This window comes from Oreochromis niloticus, linkage group LG3 (assembly GCF_001858045.2).
Source record: "Oreochromis niloticus isolate F11D_XX linkage group LG3, O_niloticus_UMD_NMBU, whole genome shotgun sequence".
NCBI lineage: Eukaryota > Metazoa > Chordata > Actinopteri > Cichliformes > Cichlidae > Oreochromis > Oreochromis niloticus.
The window spans coordinates 5,941,394-5,957,626 of NC_031967.2; the positions used below are offsets into that span (position 1 = coordinate 5,941,394).

A 16,233-nucleotide genomic window follows, 5' to 3' on the forward strand; every position below is an offset into this window, starting at 1 on the left:
GTTCAATTTCCAAATAGAAAATGATAACAGTAGAAATGGTCTGCTCGTACACATTAAAAACATCTCACAAGGTGCATTACTGAGTCAGTCAAGAGTAAAATTATTAAGATGATGACAATGATGAAAGTAAAAACAATTCAGAGAATCTATCTTGTAATACTACACATAGCATAACTTGCAAAGGATGTGTGTGTGTGTGTGTGTGGGGGGGGGGGGGGGGGGTTGAAATTAACTGCAATATTAGAAACGCGTTCTTGTATAGCATAACTATAAGTTTTGTATAGGCTTATATATGTAATTAATGCATTTTAAAAAGTAGGTTTGTAGCTTTATCTAAAGCTGTTAGGTCTGCTGACTGCAGTCATACACCTCTACAATCACATGACAGTGATGTCATTCATGAGCACATGTTTACCCGTCCCCATTCGGCCAAAATCCTGTTCGGGCTTTATGAGCTGCCCTCTTTTGTAAACACAGCATGCTTTACCCTTGGCCCACTGTGCGCAGTATGACACAGCATGACACACTATCACTAAGCGCTGTTATGAATATTCGACTGGAAAGCGGTGTATTTTTGAAGTTTGTCCTCACTGTAAGTGCACTGTATGAATAGAGTTGGCATAACATTATAAGCACCTACAGATAGAGTGAATAACACCGATGTTCTCTTCATCGTGGCAGCCATTAGTGGGTGGGATATGTTAGGGAGCAGGTGAACATTTTGCCCTCAATGATGTGTTAGAAGCACGAAAAACTGCAAGCGTAACGATTAGCGTGAGTTTGACGAGCGCCAAACTGTGACTGTTTGGAGACTGAGTCAGAACATTTCCAAGTACTGCAGCTCTTGTGGGATGTTCACAATCTGCGGTGGCCGGTGTGGGTATCTATGAAGAACAGTGGTGAACGAGAAACTCGGTCATGGACAGCCAAGTCTCACTGATAAAACGTGGGGACGAGCAATGGACGAGCTGCTGTAGCTCAGATTTAATGTGGTTCTGATAGAAAGATGTCAGGACACAGAGTGCATCACACAATATTAGGCAGGTGGTCATAATGGGGATATGTTTTCACTTTGGTTGCAGAATTTGTACAATTGTAAGCAATTATAGTCTACACACACTCTGCTGTACGAGTCTCTTGCCCTTGGAAAACATTAACCAGCTTTAAATGTACAAAGATATTTCCTTTTATGGGCTTACACTGCGACCTCACCCTGACAACACCCGAATCTGAACTTGAGCCCTCAGATGTTGGTTGAAAATAAAACCCGGAAGCATCTAGGTCTGTCTGGTCATCTGTCAGCATATATAAGGAAGTGTGGCTCCTCTAGAGCACCAGAGACTTCGCAACTACCTGTGAGAAACTCTGCGGATTCCTAGAAGATGAAGCTCTTGGTGGTGTTAGTGTGCGTGCTGGCAGGCTGCCTGGCAGAGAAACCTCGCCCATGCAGTGAGTAAAGGAAGGAAATCGAGACGAGCTCTGTTGTGGTTACAGTGATAGTTCACTGCTTGTTTCTCATTGCTGTTTTCTCTGCTGACTTGTAAATATTAATAAATAATTCTGTTTTCTCTTATTTCATGCAGAAAGCCCTCCCCTTCTGAGTGGAGCCCTGACTGTTGTGAGTTTATGTTTTCTGTGCTTAAAAACTTACTAAACTTATTATTGTTATTAATTATAAGGGAAAATGAAGCCTCTATTGTTATTGTACATTAGAAATGTTTGGGTGAATAGTAGGTAAAAAGCATTTAAAAAAGAATAAAAGGGTGAGATCACTTATCAGCCAGTGCATCTGGGATAGGCAGAAATGTAATGAAAGAGCATGTGGACACAGTGCAATATGGGGAGCAGTGGACATCCTCTGTCCATCTGTTTGTTCTGTAAGCAAATTGATATTGGTCAGAGTTAGGAATAAGGTAGTCTTTGCTGTGTTGAGATACAAGTCCAGACATTTTAGTGCTCAGGTCAAGGTCCAGAAGCTGCTCTTACATTTACCATCTTCAGTGCACGCTTTGATTGATGTTTATGGTGAGTGAGCATGTGGGGCCTGCCTGACTGTGTAGAAAGCAAACAAAGAAAATGAAAGTTGTCATTCATATTCTGTGTGAACGAGAAAGATGTCAACAATCTTGCATTCTGTTTCTCCAGTCCACACAGAATGAAAAGCTGTGGATTTATGCCAAATACCTGTACGATGGATGGGGACAAAGGGTCCGGCTCACGGAGCTGGGGAACTACCAGAACAAGTCATTCACCTATGACGCCCTGCTGCTCTTCAGAGAGGTGACCAAAGCAAACACAAGAACGTCTCAAATATTTGTTTTAGTGTGAAAATTACTGCTGATATAATTCTGCTGAAGTGGAGACGCATGAGACTAACAACACAACGTGTTATAAGAAAGTGTTTTCTTTCCTTAATGTTTTAATGAAATAAGATGGGAACTCATTTTATTGCATTAGTTGAACATGAGTTCAACTAATGCAACCCTCTTCTTTAGACTGAATAATATCATATTTAACTGCAAAGAAAGTTGATCTAAAGCGATTCTCATTCTCACCCCACAACTCATGCACCAGGCTGCCATGTATGAGATTGACGACAAAGCTCGTACATGCAAGAAAAAGCCTCTGAAGGCAGACTTCCATCCTATGGAAATCCCAATAAATTCAACTCTGGTGGGCCAAGCCGTCGTGGGCAGCTCATCTGGACCCGGTCAAGGACTCCTGGTCAACACCTGGACTGGAAATCTTCCTGGAAATACAGGTGAGTTGGCATCTAATGTTCAGAACTCTCATCATGACTGTTTATCTGCACTCTGTTTATGGACACATTTCATCTCTGTCCTTCCAGGAAAGTACCTGACCACCTTCACTGAATTCGGATGCATTCCGGTCAACACTATGTACCAGACACAAGAGTATGGATGGATGGTGACAGGGTTAGTTTCCTCTCAAGTCTATAGTAGGAAAAATGTAGATTGCAATACGTTTGCGTGCGTCCAAGTAAAAGCTGTGTCGCTTTCTTTGTGCTCACCAGCTTCTTCAACAATGTCGTTGGGATTTCTGACCCCGGTCAGCTCAACCCCCCCGACTACTGCCCAACAGAGATGACGGCGAATGGAGAGCAGTCTGAAGATTTCACCAGTTTGTTCTTTAAGCTGCAGTGAAGGCTTTGGCAGGTTTTTACCTTACACAGTGCACTGAGATCACCAATGTTGTGAATTGGCATTATATGAATAAAACTGAATGGCATGTAATTGCATATAATATGCCGTCTCCTCCTTATTCCGGTTTGAAACATGGAGGGCAAGTTTGGCCTCATTGTTCTTCTGTGTATCTCTTATCAGGATGAATTTTGCTTTCTTTCTGGCATACAGAAAATGATAAAGCGGTTCCAACAATCATCTGGTTTTTTTTGTTCTTTCTTAGTTTAGTTTTTTTTTGCAACTGGTTATTGCCTCTCATATTTGCTTTTCTTACTTCCCATTTTCTAACACTGTTGTGGCCACATGTTGTGTTCATCAATAAAAATGTAACACATGAATGCATGCGGTGTATTTCTTGTCTCTTGTTTCATAAGTAAAGGTAAAGAAGGATGTATTCTCAAAATCTGTCTATTGACACCAAAAAAAACATATTAATGTGACCTAATCGTTTCAGGAAAAAAGTCATGGAGGATCAAAAATCTTTGTGTTTAATGCCCACCTTGCTGGCTTCCAGTTATTCCTTGCTTTCTGGGTGGGTTCAGTAGAGAGGTGACACTAGTCACCTTTGCCAGCAGACATAGTTTCCAGCTTATTAAAGTAGTTTGTGTACATATGAGGTGGGAGTGGTTAAGGTTACAAAAGCTGCTTTTTTACATTGTATCTACATGCAGTCTATCCTCTCAACTCTCTCTTCAGTCAGCCTTCTAGCGCCTCCCCTTGGTTTTTAGTTAGGGGTCAAAACAGCTAAAACGCAGTTTCTATTATTAAAAGGTAATTCCCCTTGACCTTTATTCTGACATAACTGGTGTATTGAGAAATGACAAACAAAAATCTTGGCTGCAGATACAGAATGGGAGTATCACCTGCTTGTTTTTTAAGGAAGTGAGATTTTTAAAGCAGTATCATATGAGCAGCTGTTGCAGAGGAAAACGTTCAGATCTGCAGTCTGACAGCATGAAGGTCCTCGTCCTGCTTGTGTGCCTGTCCGTGGGCTGTCTCGCTCAGAGACCACGACATTGCAGTGAGTACGCAGACTTTAAAGTCCTCTTTCTTCAAATGTCTCCAAATGCAGCAGTTCTCTTGCTTTAGCATCAGAACTGCTGGTGCTGATTTGTTTTTGATTCAGTGTAGAATGACCAAGTTAGCAATGCAGCACATATGTGCTACATTGTACATTAGAAATGTTTGAGTGAATAGTAGGTAAAAAGCATTTAAAAAAGAATAAAAGTGTGAGATAACTTGTCTGCCAGTGCATCTGGGATAGGCAGAAATGTAATGAAAGAGCATTTAGACACAGTTCTATCTCAAATGTCTCAGTGCAATATGGGGAGCAATGGAGAGGACATCTTCTGTCCATCTGCTACATTGCTAACTTGACCTGCTGACCTGGGTGGTCAACAGGTCAGTGGGCAGAAGCCTTTTATCCTCCAAAATCCTTCTTTAATTTTCACAGGATACCCACCACTGATGAGCGGAAGCCTGTCTGTGGTAAGTCTCCTCTCATATCCCTCGATTACATTTGAGTGTTGCAATAACAACTGATACTTAATGCGGTTGTTAGTTATTCAGAGTAATCTGCAATGACAAACATTTGCCTCTGTTTGAAAGTCCACTGCAAGTCAGAAGCTGCTGGCGTTCTCCAAGTACATCTATGATGGACTGGGAGAGCGCATCCGCTTCAGACAGTTTGGACTCTATGACAATAAGACCTACCACCTTGATGTGCTTCTACTGTACAGAGAGGTAGTGACGACACAGCAGTAATATTTGCATTCAAGTTTATCCTGTATACCATAAACGACTGTGTAATGGTGCCCTGTCCTCTAGGGTGTTATGTATAAAATAAACAACAAGAACCGCACATGCACTAAGCAGCGTCTGAGCCCTGACTTCCACCCGCTGGCAGTTCCAAGAAATGCCACCCTGATGGGCCAGGTTGTGTTAGGTGCCTCCTCTGGTCCTGGACAGGGAGTCCTGGTCAACAGTTGGTACGGGGAGCAGAAGATGAAGACGGGATCAGGTACAATAAGAGGAAATCAAAGCGAAAAATTGCAAAGTCATGTGTTAGTTTGTAACACATGACATTCTCTTACATAAGCTTGTGTTGAACACAAACAAACCTGCTCGTCTGGTTGCGCTGCCTCAGCTCCCATGTGATCCACTTCTTGTTTCTGCAGCCAAGTACTTTACCACTGTCACCGAGTTTGGATGCATCCCCGTCAGTACTCTGTATCACACCAGCAACGGTGACTGGGTGGTCAACAGGTCAGTGGGCAGAAGACTTTTAATATTGTCCTAGAACTTACATGCATGTTTCCAAAACTATTTGTCACGTTGCGTTTTTTCCCTTAATATTTGCCAGTAAACACTGAACTGGGTCCCTCAGTAGGGCATTTGCCTTTTTCTCACACTCTAAAGTCTCTGAGCATCTGTGATCCTGGTTGAAGAAAACTGTTGGTATCCTCTGATTCATTTTGCTTCATTTTTCTTCTGTTTTTCAGCTTCTTCAACAATGTCATTGGATTAGTCGATCCCCAAAAACTCAACCCGCCGTTTTTCTGCATGAATGCTGAGCAGGGGGATGAAGACGAGCCAGTAACATTTCTCAGCTTGTTTAAAGAATGATTTTACAAATGGTGGTGACAATGATGATGATGATTCACTGAACTGCATTGCTGCCATTCATAAACAAGCTTCATTTGGTTAAAATTCATGCTAATATTTAATCAGAGTATTTTCTTACATCTTTTACAGTCATCAGATTGAGCAGCGTTTCCTCTAAAATCTATTTTTAATCATGCTGTTTCTCTTTTTTAATCTTTTCAAATAATAGTTTATCAGTTAAATTAGTTTTTGAATGTTTATGTCATAAGAAAATAAAAACAAATTCAGAAAAGTCGAGCCTGATACTTTATTCCTGATACTTTTTTCACTGATCTGTACAAACTGCAGTAGGAATGTGGCAATAATCAATACTCACAGACTAACAACGCAAAGACTAAAAGCCACTGGTATGTCCCAGGGGGTGGCATGTTGGACAAAGTTCAGGAGTATCCCACCAAAGAAGATCCTGAAGCTGAAGAAGCATTTTGTCAAAAATCCCACTTTAAGAAGACTTCAAATGAATATTTTAACCTCACACCTTTCACAACAAAACTGGACAAATGCAGAAATAAATCTATTGAATTACGAGGTTGAAAGTCTCTCTAAAGATTACACATTACATTACATTACATTAACACAGAAAAGAGTTTTGTCATGTGTAAAATTCACACAGTGTCAGACAGTTTTGTTAGTAGTGAAGTGCATTTTAAAGCTAAAGACACACAGAGGTTTTCTAGCATGTTTACTAGATGTTGGATTCATGCAAAAAGAGTTTGGGTGCAAATGTAGCCACATATGATTGCAATAAGGGAAGTAGTGGTGTAGTTTAGTCTGATATTTTCAGTCTTATATTTTTCAAGGGTTAAGGGCTAACCCTTATTTGCTATTTGTGCATAAACCAGCAGTCAAGGCATCTGCGATTCTTGTGCAGAGCTCTCTCAGTCATAGTAAAGATGACTAAACAAGACAATACAATACTAATATTGTAAATTATAAATCAGACCCCCTTTACAAGAGGGGTGGCAGTATATACATAAGTCTAATTATATTGCAGATATTGCACGGTTAGCATATGCACATTCCTGGTGAGATAGTTTGGGGTTATTATTGCACATTGTTCAGTGGTTTTTGTTTTCCATCAGTCTGACTGTGGTGGGGAAGAAGCTATTGATAAACTTTGTTCTGTGAGTGATGATGCTGTCTGCTCTGCTGTGTCTTAGGTTGTATGTGCAGCTCCTGTGTCTGAGCATAGAGTGAGCTGGATGGAGTGAGTTTGTGATAATTCCCTCTGCTCTTTTCCTGCAGCGCTGTGTGTATAGAGTCCATGGATGGAAGTTTTGTCCCTATGAGCCTCTCCACAGTCTTCATGATTCTTTGCAGAGCCTTCGTCTCTGCCTGTGTGGTGTTCCCATGCCTGCGGAGAGGATGCTCTCTATTAGTCCTCTGTGGGCCTGGGTGAGAGGGCAATGGTTCAGGCCGGCTTTCCTGAGCAGCCTAATGAGATAAAGCCTTTGCTGGGCTTTTTTCACTGTGGCCGTGGTGTTAAGAGTCCACCTCAGGTCTGTTGTGAACTGCAATCCCAGGAGTCTATGGCTGTTATCCTGGGTGGAGACACGGTCATAAGTGTACAGGGTGAAGAGTTTGGGCCTGAGGAAACAGCTCTGTAGGAATCTTGTGCTGACTGTGAGTTCAGCAGACACCCGTCTTCCCATTCTCACCACCGGTGGTCTATCTGTCAGGAATTCCAGAATCCAGTTGTAGATGGGAGTTGGGATGCCGAGGTCTGTGAGCTTCTTGATCAGCTGGTGTTGAAAGCAGAACCGTAGACCAGGAAAAGCATCCTGGCATACATTCTGCTACTTTCCAGATGTTGCAGAGCATGGTGTAAGGGTATTGCTACCGCGTCATCCACTGATCGACTGGGGGGTAGGCAAACTGGAGGCGATCGGCAGTGTCTGGGGCCATGTGGTTGATGTGTGTGAGAACCAGTTTTTCGAGGCATTTCATGGCAATTGGTGTGAGTGCCACTGGCCTGAAGTCATTTAGGGTGGACATGTCCGGTCTTTTGGAGACTGGTATGATGGTGGAGGATTTGAAAATGCATGGGACTACTGCCTGACAGGTTGAAATGCATAATGCATTTGCAATTTAGGCACACTGTTACCTCCCAACAAGCATCCCTCATCATCATTTCTGTGTGGCGTTTCTCTCTGTGTGTGAGTACTCAGGCTTCTTCCCGCAGAGACATGCAGGTCAGTGGGGTTAGGTTGTTTTTTCTCTTTGTTTTTTGTTTGTCTTTTAAATTGCCCATAGGTGTGAGCGGCTGTCTTTGTGCTAGAGAGATGCCTTTTCCACCCCCCCACCCCCCCAAAAAGGTAGAATTGGAAAAGTGGAAGATAATAGATGACTGGATGACATTTGTGATGTATTATGTAAAGCTGCCAGGTATTTCGATATTTTTCATAAATAAATCTGAGTAACATGAATTAATAAATCAGAAATACTATCTGAACGCAGGAGATCCAACACTGCCAAAAAATATTAATTTGATTGGATACCATTAATGTGTCTAGCTGATGTTTTTTCTTCCCTTTTCTTTCTTCCCTATTGTAGCGCACTCTAACTTTGGTACTTTGTACCTAGAGCTACTCTTATGTTTACAAAGAGGAAATGAGTGTTGTGGTCGCGACCTGGAAAACACACTGCCACAACACCACAACAGCTTTGCCTACTTATCTCCCTGTATATGGAAGTTCAGTACTTCCATAATATGATCTCCCAAATCTACTGCACATCAAACATTACTAACGTGTACCTAAAATTGCTGTCTCCAGGCCTGGAAATGTTTCTACTCTACTGAGCTGCATGTCTTTAAATATTTCTCTAAAAGAGGCATGTGTGTGCAAAGTATATTTGCACATTGTATTACAGTGTTGTGTTCTGCTGGATGGGATTTGAAATCCTGGATGCTGGGTGCCTGCTGGCCACTAGATGGCAGTGTGTGACAAGTAATGAAAGAGAGAGACAAATCTATGCAACTCAAACATGAGACACAGATTTACAGTTCAGAGATGATTCTATACATAGTTTACTCATACACACTATAATACAATATATGTGCTATATGAGTTAAAGTTATTCTACACCACGGAATATTTCTACTTATGTCTTATGAGAAGAAAGATGATATTAATGACAGTTGTGTTGTATTATTTTATTTATTTACTGGAGTAAAAAGTTACAGCTATAGAACAGGGTGAGGGGTCACCTGGTAGCAGTAGTAATGGATCCCCCTTAGCTCCCCAACCTCCTGCACCCCAACATCTGCTGTCATCACTCCCGGATCCTGTGCAGCCGTCTCCAGCCAAATAAGCCTGGAGTCAGGGTCCTCATCAGAAAACTGGAGCAAGGACCCTGAACTCCGCAACACCCTTAAACACTGCTTCAAGACCAGGCTGGCATTCTGCTTCCCCTCCCTGGACCTTAACAAGGCATCAGTGGTCCCCTTGTCAATTATAAGGTCCACAGTACTAGGACTGAAGCGTTTATCAAGCTGTGTGCAGTCCAGCTCTACGAACTCAATTTGAGAAGAACAGCTGTGAGGTTGAATGGCTTTGGCTTGAATGTGTTCCTGCATTAGTTTCACAGCTATGGGGGAAATGTCAGCACAAGTGACATGAACGGAGACAGGAGAGTGCCTGTAGATAGAGGGTCCCAGTGCTGATGTCCCACAGCCCATATCCACCACGTGGAGCGCAGCGTCTGGGCGAGACATAGTTTGCAAGAGGGGCATGATGAAGTCTCGGACAGAATCGAAACCAAAAAACCACTCAAAGTTTTTGAAGGGGGCTTTCCCGCTGCTGGTCTCGGTGTAGAAGCGGTCCCAGGTTGCTTTCTTATCCATGTTTTCAATCAGTTCAGCTACAGTGAAACAAAGATGAGACACAGGAGTTATCAGTAATACACAAAACAGCTGTTATTTTTGCATGATCATGATTGAGCTCTTTTCTTAGGTTATAAACAGACAATAATAATTTCTTTTGAGGAAGTTCCCTCAACTTTAACGTGATTTACAAGTTTATGCAACAGCAGTGTGTATAAGATACATTTATTCATTAAACATGAAAAGTATCTTGTTAGAACAATAAACTTTTCACGTTATAACGTGATATACTTCTATTTTTCTTTTGCCTGGGTGGCAGCTCTACGCTTCCGTAGTTTGGTTCAGCTTTTCGGAAGCTGCAGTTTATGGTGTTGTACTGACAGGTGTTTGACTAAGTGTTGCCCACCCTAACTATAACCGTGAGCGAAGGTCTGCACAAAGCAACACACCACTGTTTAGAAGACACACTGCGGCTACGATTAGAGACTTAAAGCACATCTTTCTACACAGCTACGATGACCTTTAATAGGGTTTAATGTGTAAACTAGAAACCGACTGTACTATAGAGGGCTTCCTCGTGGTACAACTGCTTTTTTCAGTGAATACGTCACTAGCTTGCACCCACCGTTACACCAAAGTCCTTCATCTCCGTGAATGGCTAACCTGTTGTAGCTAGTTAGCTTATCAGTCGGCAGTCATGTGTAGCATTAAATATCATGAAAAATATACATATTTTTTATTACAAAAATATGACGTTTTGTACATACCAGTTAGAGAAGAATGATACCGTAAATAAGCGCCAAAAACTCTTCTGCCTGACAAAAATGACTTTAAAAACGGAGACATCTTGCCTTAGTTTCACTCCAACCTTTGTCGTAAGTTCTCACTTTGGTATTTTTTCTTAGTACCAAGAGGACTCTCCGTCCATAAAATGCTAGAGCAAAGTATTTGCTACGCTATAGACGATCTTTGACTCGGTTATGCTGCAGTGACGGAACTGCGCATGTGTGTGAGTGCAAGTGTAAACAATATACACCCACTTAACCATCCTGCCAAAAAGCAGCTGTCCGTGTAAATCACTGACATCCGTATATTGAAAACTATAGATCAAACTGTTTTTAGGAAACCAGCAACATTTTAACATGTATGTTTTCTCTCGTAGTTCATATACAATTTATTACTGTATAGTCCCATCGTCTTCTTTCCCCTCTCCCTCTAATTTGACCTGCAGGAATAGTGCAATAATGCTCTCAATTAAAGTATAGTTATATCAGGTTCCATCAGTGTGCAGTGATGACTAAGAACGTTATTGTCAACTTTCAATATTTAACTGAAAAACAAAAATCATACTGACACAAGAAATAAGATGTAAATTGCTTTAATAAAACTCAATGAAACGCAGTGTAACAAAGGAAAAGAAACAAACAAAGCAAGTAGATAACATTTACAACCACAAAAGAAAAAAAAACCCTGTACAACTCTAAATGGTTGGAGTCACTTCTATATTTCCAAAGATTTTTTTTTTTTTTATTTCATCATTTTGTTATGACTGAAGGTAAATTTGGGGGTTTGGGGCGAGAAGGGCAAAGGAGGCAAGTAATGTGATTTTCTCTCTCTTTTTCTTTTTTTCTTTTTTCCAAATACACAAGTGTAATCTTATACACAGATGTATGTTTCATCAGCATGGCTGCTGGTAGCATTTTCTGAATGCGCTGCTGCGGCACACAGCAGGAGATGCATGAGATGGGCCGTGGCCAGGAGTGCTATTTGTACAAGATGTCGTAATGGCCAGGTCTATAGAGGAGGAAGATGCGGGGGTCTCCGCCTTCGGGAAAGACGTGGTGATTGACTGTTCCTCCCTCTCCTCTATCCATGTACTCCACCAGAATGGATACGTCCAAGGCCTGAGCTAAGGCGATGATGTGAATGTGGTCACTTTCTTTAGACATTGGCTCTACCTCCTTGGAAAAAGAGAAAGAAAAAAAAAAGCACATTAGGTTTGAGTTTCAGACAATAAAACATCTTCATTATACCAGAATGGCAAACACTGTACTCTTTACACAACGTCGGTCATAACAATTCAACAGTTATGTACATTATATTTAAATTTAAAAACAGGAAAATGGTTATCTATGTAGGGAAAACCTTCACCTGCTGGCAGAACTCCTTGACAGTGCGCCCACCCTCTATGAAATGCTGAAAGAAGGTATGCTCTCGCTGCAAGTAGCCTGAGGTGAGCAACCGCAGGTACACCACCACATAGTCTGATACGTTCTGGTCGTTGAAGGAGCTCAGCACCTCCTGCAGCCTCGGCTGTTTCTCACACAGTTCAATCAAGTCCATGAACTAGCAGGAAAAACAATATTTACATATTTAGACTCATGTACTCGGGCTTCAGCTTGCCAACTTTCTATTTAACTGGCCAAAACAAATTTGGCTGCATGTTCCATTTCACTGAACACATCATGTGCTCTGGCAGATGACCATCTAAAATTGGCTAGTCAGTAAGGATCGTCATCTGCACCTTATCCAACATAACAAATGATATGCTGTCAGTCAGGTTGAGGGTTTTACACCTCTTTTTTTAAGCTTTTTTACAGTAACAATGCAAAAAAGCAGAAAATAAAACAAATGTATCTAACTAGATGACATGCATTTGCTATTACAGCAACTTCAGCAAAATAGTCATTTAGGTTTGCCAGAATACTCACAGTATTGTGAAAATCTTCAATAGTAAACTCAGTGAAACCTTCGTTAACCAGATCCAGTTTACTTTTAGCTGCAACTGCTTTGAACCTGAAGAGACAAAATGTGTATTTAAAGGTAAACATTGTAAATATTAAAGCCACCTATGTGCTTATCTGAATTTTAAAATATTGAAAACAGAACACAGTGTACTGCTCACACACATTCACACATTGAGTATAGACACCAACAGCCAGCAGAGCACACACAGTAACCACTCTGGCACTCACTTCTGAAGTTCTTTGCTGTCATCTAGCAGGGACTCGAGATGTGCAAAGCCAAAGGCTCTGTAGAAACAGTTTCCATCTGGTCGCGTCTTGCGAATGTACGAGTATTTTTTGTGCAGGTCCTGTAATAACAATAATTTTAAAAAATCTTTAAGATCAGATCCAAAACTGTTATTGCAAATTTAAACAGAGAAACTTTGGATTGACACGTGGCTGCAGTAACCTGAGAGGTGCTGCGCTCTGACTGACCTTGATCTTGAGCTGATAAACCGTGTCATCCTCAGCGTACTCGCTCTGCAGCACCGACAGGTCCTGTCTGTCTGACACTAAAGGGTTACTGGTGGCTATCTGCACAACCACACACACAAAACTGCAAATTAGTCACTGCAATCCATCTCCATACTTGTTTTTAGACTTTTTATTACACAGTACATCTGTGATTATGCATTAGTAACATTTCTTTTATTATAAGCTCACAGCTGTGCACATAAACCCTGTTACAGGTAAAGGTCAATGTAATTACTGCAAAGATAGATTCTCAAAGACATGCATCTCATTTGTTTTCAGTGTGCAAATTATGCTTTTATAGCCCTGTCCACATGTGATCTGAGATTTCTGAAGTTGCTCATCCGGATCCCCAGAATAACGCCAAGCTATCTTTATTTCTTTTTGCTGCCCAAACTAAACTTGACCTTTAAGATAAAAAGAGCTTCCTTACCTCCTGCTGAATCCGGTCCTGTTGAGCAATTATGGCCTCATCATATGCTAGGCAGTTCACTCCTGTAAGACAAGGGTGACAAATTCAAGAGGCTTCAGGAGTAGAGTAGTACTTAAATGACATACTGGCTGAAACAGAGGATAGTGAAGCTGTGGCATTGGGATTTTAACTGCACATCAGATTAGAAGCACTATTTGAAATCGCAGTGTTCCAGTGATGCAAAGTGTGTACTTTAGATTTACATTACCATAAATATAGTAGCATTTATGGTACTATAAACTGACAACAGCACTGTAACAGTTCTGAAACTGAGACCAAAACTGCACTACAAACATCTGCAGTATCAAAGCAGAACTCCATCTTCCCAAACTGTATGGAGGTGCTAATGTTTCGTTAAAGGATGCTAGTCTGAGGAAAACTGCTTAGGTTAACTTTTTTAGTAGAGTGCGATCCTAATGTGATCTACTGCACAGATGTGTGGTTTGAAAAAAATGAAAAAATAGAAAAACATTATGAACTGAAAGCTAAAACACAGTTTCAGCTTTTAGTGTTTCAGACAGTTAGGATACAAGCATTTGCTACTAGGGAAACAACTGTTGCACCAATTCAATATTTGGATTGGATATCGATCCGATACCAACTGTGAAAACTGGACCAGCTATCAGTGATAACGAGCCAGCCCATTCGATTCATTTCTGTGTTGCTCTGTGTTTACTTTGCCACGTGTATCCTAGGGCTGTTTTCTTTTATTTCACTAATAAATATCAACATTTGTATAGAATTATATTTATTTGTTCCTTTTCAGTTTTCAAAGTTAGGAAAATGTTTTAAGTTAAGTCTCGTATTTCCTGACACATATAAGAATACTTTCTAGTCTCTTGCTCACAGCGTTATAGATTATTAATTTAAAACCAGTATCTTATCTCTAGTCAGTATTAGCAGACACCCAAGCTGTATTGGATGGGAATCAGAACAAGCTGATTTGGCCCATCTCTGACTGCATTCACTTTTACATTTGGTGCGTTTACGCAGGTGTGACCTAGTGACACTGGCAGTGTACCTGCATTGCACCTGCAATGCTGTGTGACAATGTAATACCCAAACAAGCCAGGAATTAAAACTGAACTAACTCGATATTACTTGGTTTTACTAGGAAATTAAAAAGTGCCTAGCTTGTATTTAACAATCACAATTAAATGCGACTGCATTATCTTGGCTGTAAAAATAAATAAATAAACTCGATCACCCGTAATACATTGTAGGTTAAGATGCCAGTTTCTTAATAAAAGTAACGGCGCCAGGTGCTGCATGTCGTTTTGGTTTAAATGTCCTTTTTCACAAAGCCCTTTTAACGCGGTGTTTTCCTTCTCAGTGGCGAAACCACTGAATTCGTTTTAATGCCAGACAGCTGCATGTAAACAAAATGTAATAAAATGTGGAATAAATCAATTGACAAAGACACACTCCCCCCTTCCGTTTTCATCACCTGCTGACACCAATAAGCAAACAAGAGCGCATTTAGCCCTTGGTCAGCATTTAACATCAAAACAAGTTAACCTACAAGCTAACGTCAGTCAGCTAAACTTGGCTAGCGCGACTTGTGCGAAAACAAAACAAATTCTAGCCACGACGCAGTTTTATAAACTAAAAACACGACGCCTTTTCTTTAATAATAAGTACACATTTTAAGCATTTCCAAAAGTCAAAACCTCTGGGACTGTCACTCACTGCTGCCTTGACATTAACTAAACAAGCTTTTTTTTTCTTTGTGTAGCATTGGCAGCTAGCTAACGTTAGCCCAGAAGCTCTGGCCTCTGTGTGCCCCTCACCGCTGCACATCAGCCAGATTCAGCACGGAGGAGGCAACGGCTGAAACGCTTTACAGATGTTCGTGTGGATAAGAGTTTCGTTTAGAAGAGAAATGGCAGCGCACTTTGCTTGATATTTGTTGGTGTAACTGTTTCTCTCACCCTCCATCTCTCCCTGTGATGACTCTTGCTGCTCCTCCGCCATCTTAGCTGTCGAGATCGGTTTCCTCCCTCCGCATGACATCACTCGTCGCACACTTCCGAGCGCAGACCACCGGTAAACTTACTTTATTTACTTATTTATTTATTTATTTATTCATTCATTCATTCATTCATTTATTTAGTTTGTGGTCAACCTTTTCGCATGAATAATGACTTTGTTAACAAAGCTAAAGCGTCATACGAGGCTTCCAGTACATTCCATTGGCTGATGTTTTACCAGAAAATAATGCATTTATTTACATAATTACAGTATTATGTCATATTTAATATACATTTATTTCTTTATTATATCATAACTTTAACTAAGATTAATTGATAAAGAAATAAATATTTGGTAGTGTTGTCAAAGGGTTCGTGTTGTTGCTGGGATATAAAAAGCCCTCCTCAGCATTATAACAGGTTGCTTTTCTGAGGGTCAAACAGGATTATGAGGCAGGTGAAGTGTGCAGTCCTTCCACAAAACCATGGACCCTCACAGAACTGCACAGTCACTGGTTTGGGGTAATTTGTTTAATTGCAAACATGGTAAAAGTTATGCACTAATTAAGCAAATCCCTGCTTAAGTTAGTTCTAATTGGCTGGCTTTTATTTATCAAGTTAGTGGCTATTCTTCAATAACTGTGATGAAGGTAAAAATCCAACAAACAATTAGTTTTGTACATTCAGCCCACTGTGATTTTGAGTTGGCTGGACCGGATGAAGGCCCTTTCCTGTCAGTATAAAGGTGTTCAACTGCACATTTGAGCTTAGTATTAGAAAAAGCAGAGCAATTTCAACAACATATCTAAATATAAATATCATATAAATGTAAGAAATCTCTTAC

General features: G+C 40.8%; 4 protein-coding genes across 5 annotated transcripts; 2 read left to right on the forward strand and 2 right to left on the reverse strand.

Moving 5' to 3' along the window:
- The first annotated feature begins 797 nt into the window (after positions 1 to 797).
- On the forward strand, positions 798 to 3,538 carry LOC100699761 (ependymin). Its single transcript, XM_019350058.1, has 6 exons — positions 798 to 1,449; positions 1,584 to 1,618; positions 2,146 to 2,280; positions 2,575 to 2,761; positions 2,849 to 2,936; positions 3,035 to 3,538. Exons 1-6 carry the CDS (start codon positions 1,383 to 1,385, stop codon positions 3,162 to 3,164), a joined length of 642 nt encoding a protein of 213 aa, XP_019205603.1. The 5' UTR covers positions 798 to 1,382; the 3' UTR covers positions 3,165 to 3,538.
- Positions 3,539 to 4,069: 531 nt separating this feature from the next.
- LOC100693001 (ependymin) lies at positions 4,070 to 6,099 on the forward strand. The gene is made up of 6 exons (XM_025905600.1): positions 4,070 to 4,224; positions 4,657 to 4,691; positions 4,812 to 4,946; positions 5,031 to 5,223; positions 5,381 to 5,468; positions 5,705 to 6,099. Exons 1-6 carry the CDS (start codon positions 4,110 to 4,112, stop codon positions 5,826 to 5,828), a joined length of 690 nt encoding a protein of 229 aa, XP_025761385.1. The 5' UTR covers positions 4,070 to 4,109; the 3' UTR covers positions 5,829 to 6,099.
- On the reverse strand, positions 5,826 to 10,686 carry LOC100700026 (citrate synthase-lysine N-methyltransferase CSKMT, mitochondrial). 2 transcript variants are annotated; one of them, XM_003450369.5, is made up of 2 exons: positions 10,458 to 10,686; positions 5,826 to 9,728 (listed from the first exon to the last, which is right to left on the reverse strand). In XM_003450369.5, exons 1-2 carry the CDS (start codon positions 10,534 to 10,536, stop codon positions 9,052 to 9,054), a joined length of 756 nt encoding a protein of 251 aa, XP_003450417.2. In that variant the 5' UTR covers positions 10,537 to 10,686; the 3' UTR covers positions 5,826 to 9,051. The 2 variants fall into 2 exon arrangements, with proteins under 2 accessions (XP_003450417.2, XP_019205595.1); XM_019350050.2 differs by lacking the exon at positions 10,458 to 10,686 and adding an exon at positions 10,316 to 10,395.
- A 366-nt stretch (positions 10,687 to 11,052) lies between these two features.
- Positions 11,053 to 15,579, reverse strand: LOC100693269 (ubiquitin thioesterase OTUB1). Its single transcript, XM_003450344.3, has 7 exons — positions 15,351 to 15,579; positions 13,381 to 13,442; positions 12,912 to 13,010; positions 12,666 to 12,784; positions 12,402 to 12,486; positions 11,842 to 12,036; positions 11,053 to 11,651 (listed from the first exon to the last, which is right to left on the reverse strand). The coding sequence occupies exons 1-7, from the start codon at positions 15,430 to 15,432 to the stop codon at positions 11,454 to 11,456; spliced, it is 840 nt and encodes a 279-aa protein (XP_003450392.1). The 5' UTR covers positions 15,433 to 15,579; the 3' UTR covers positions 11,053 to 11,453.
- Positions 15,580 to 16,233: the final 654 nt, after the last annotated feature.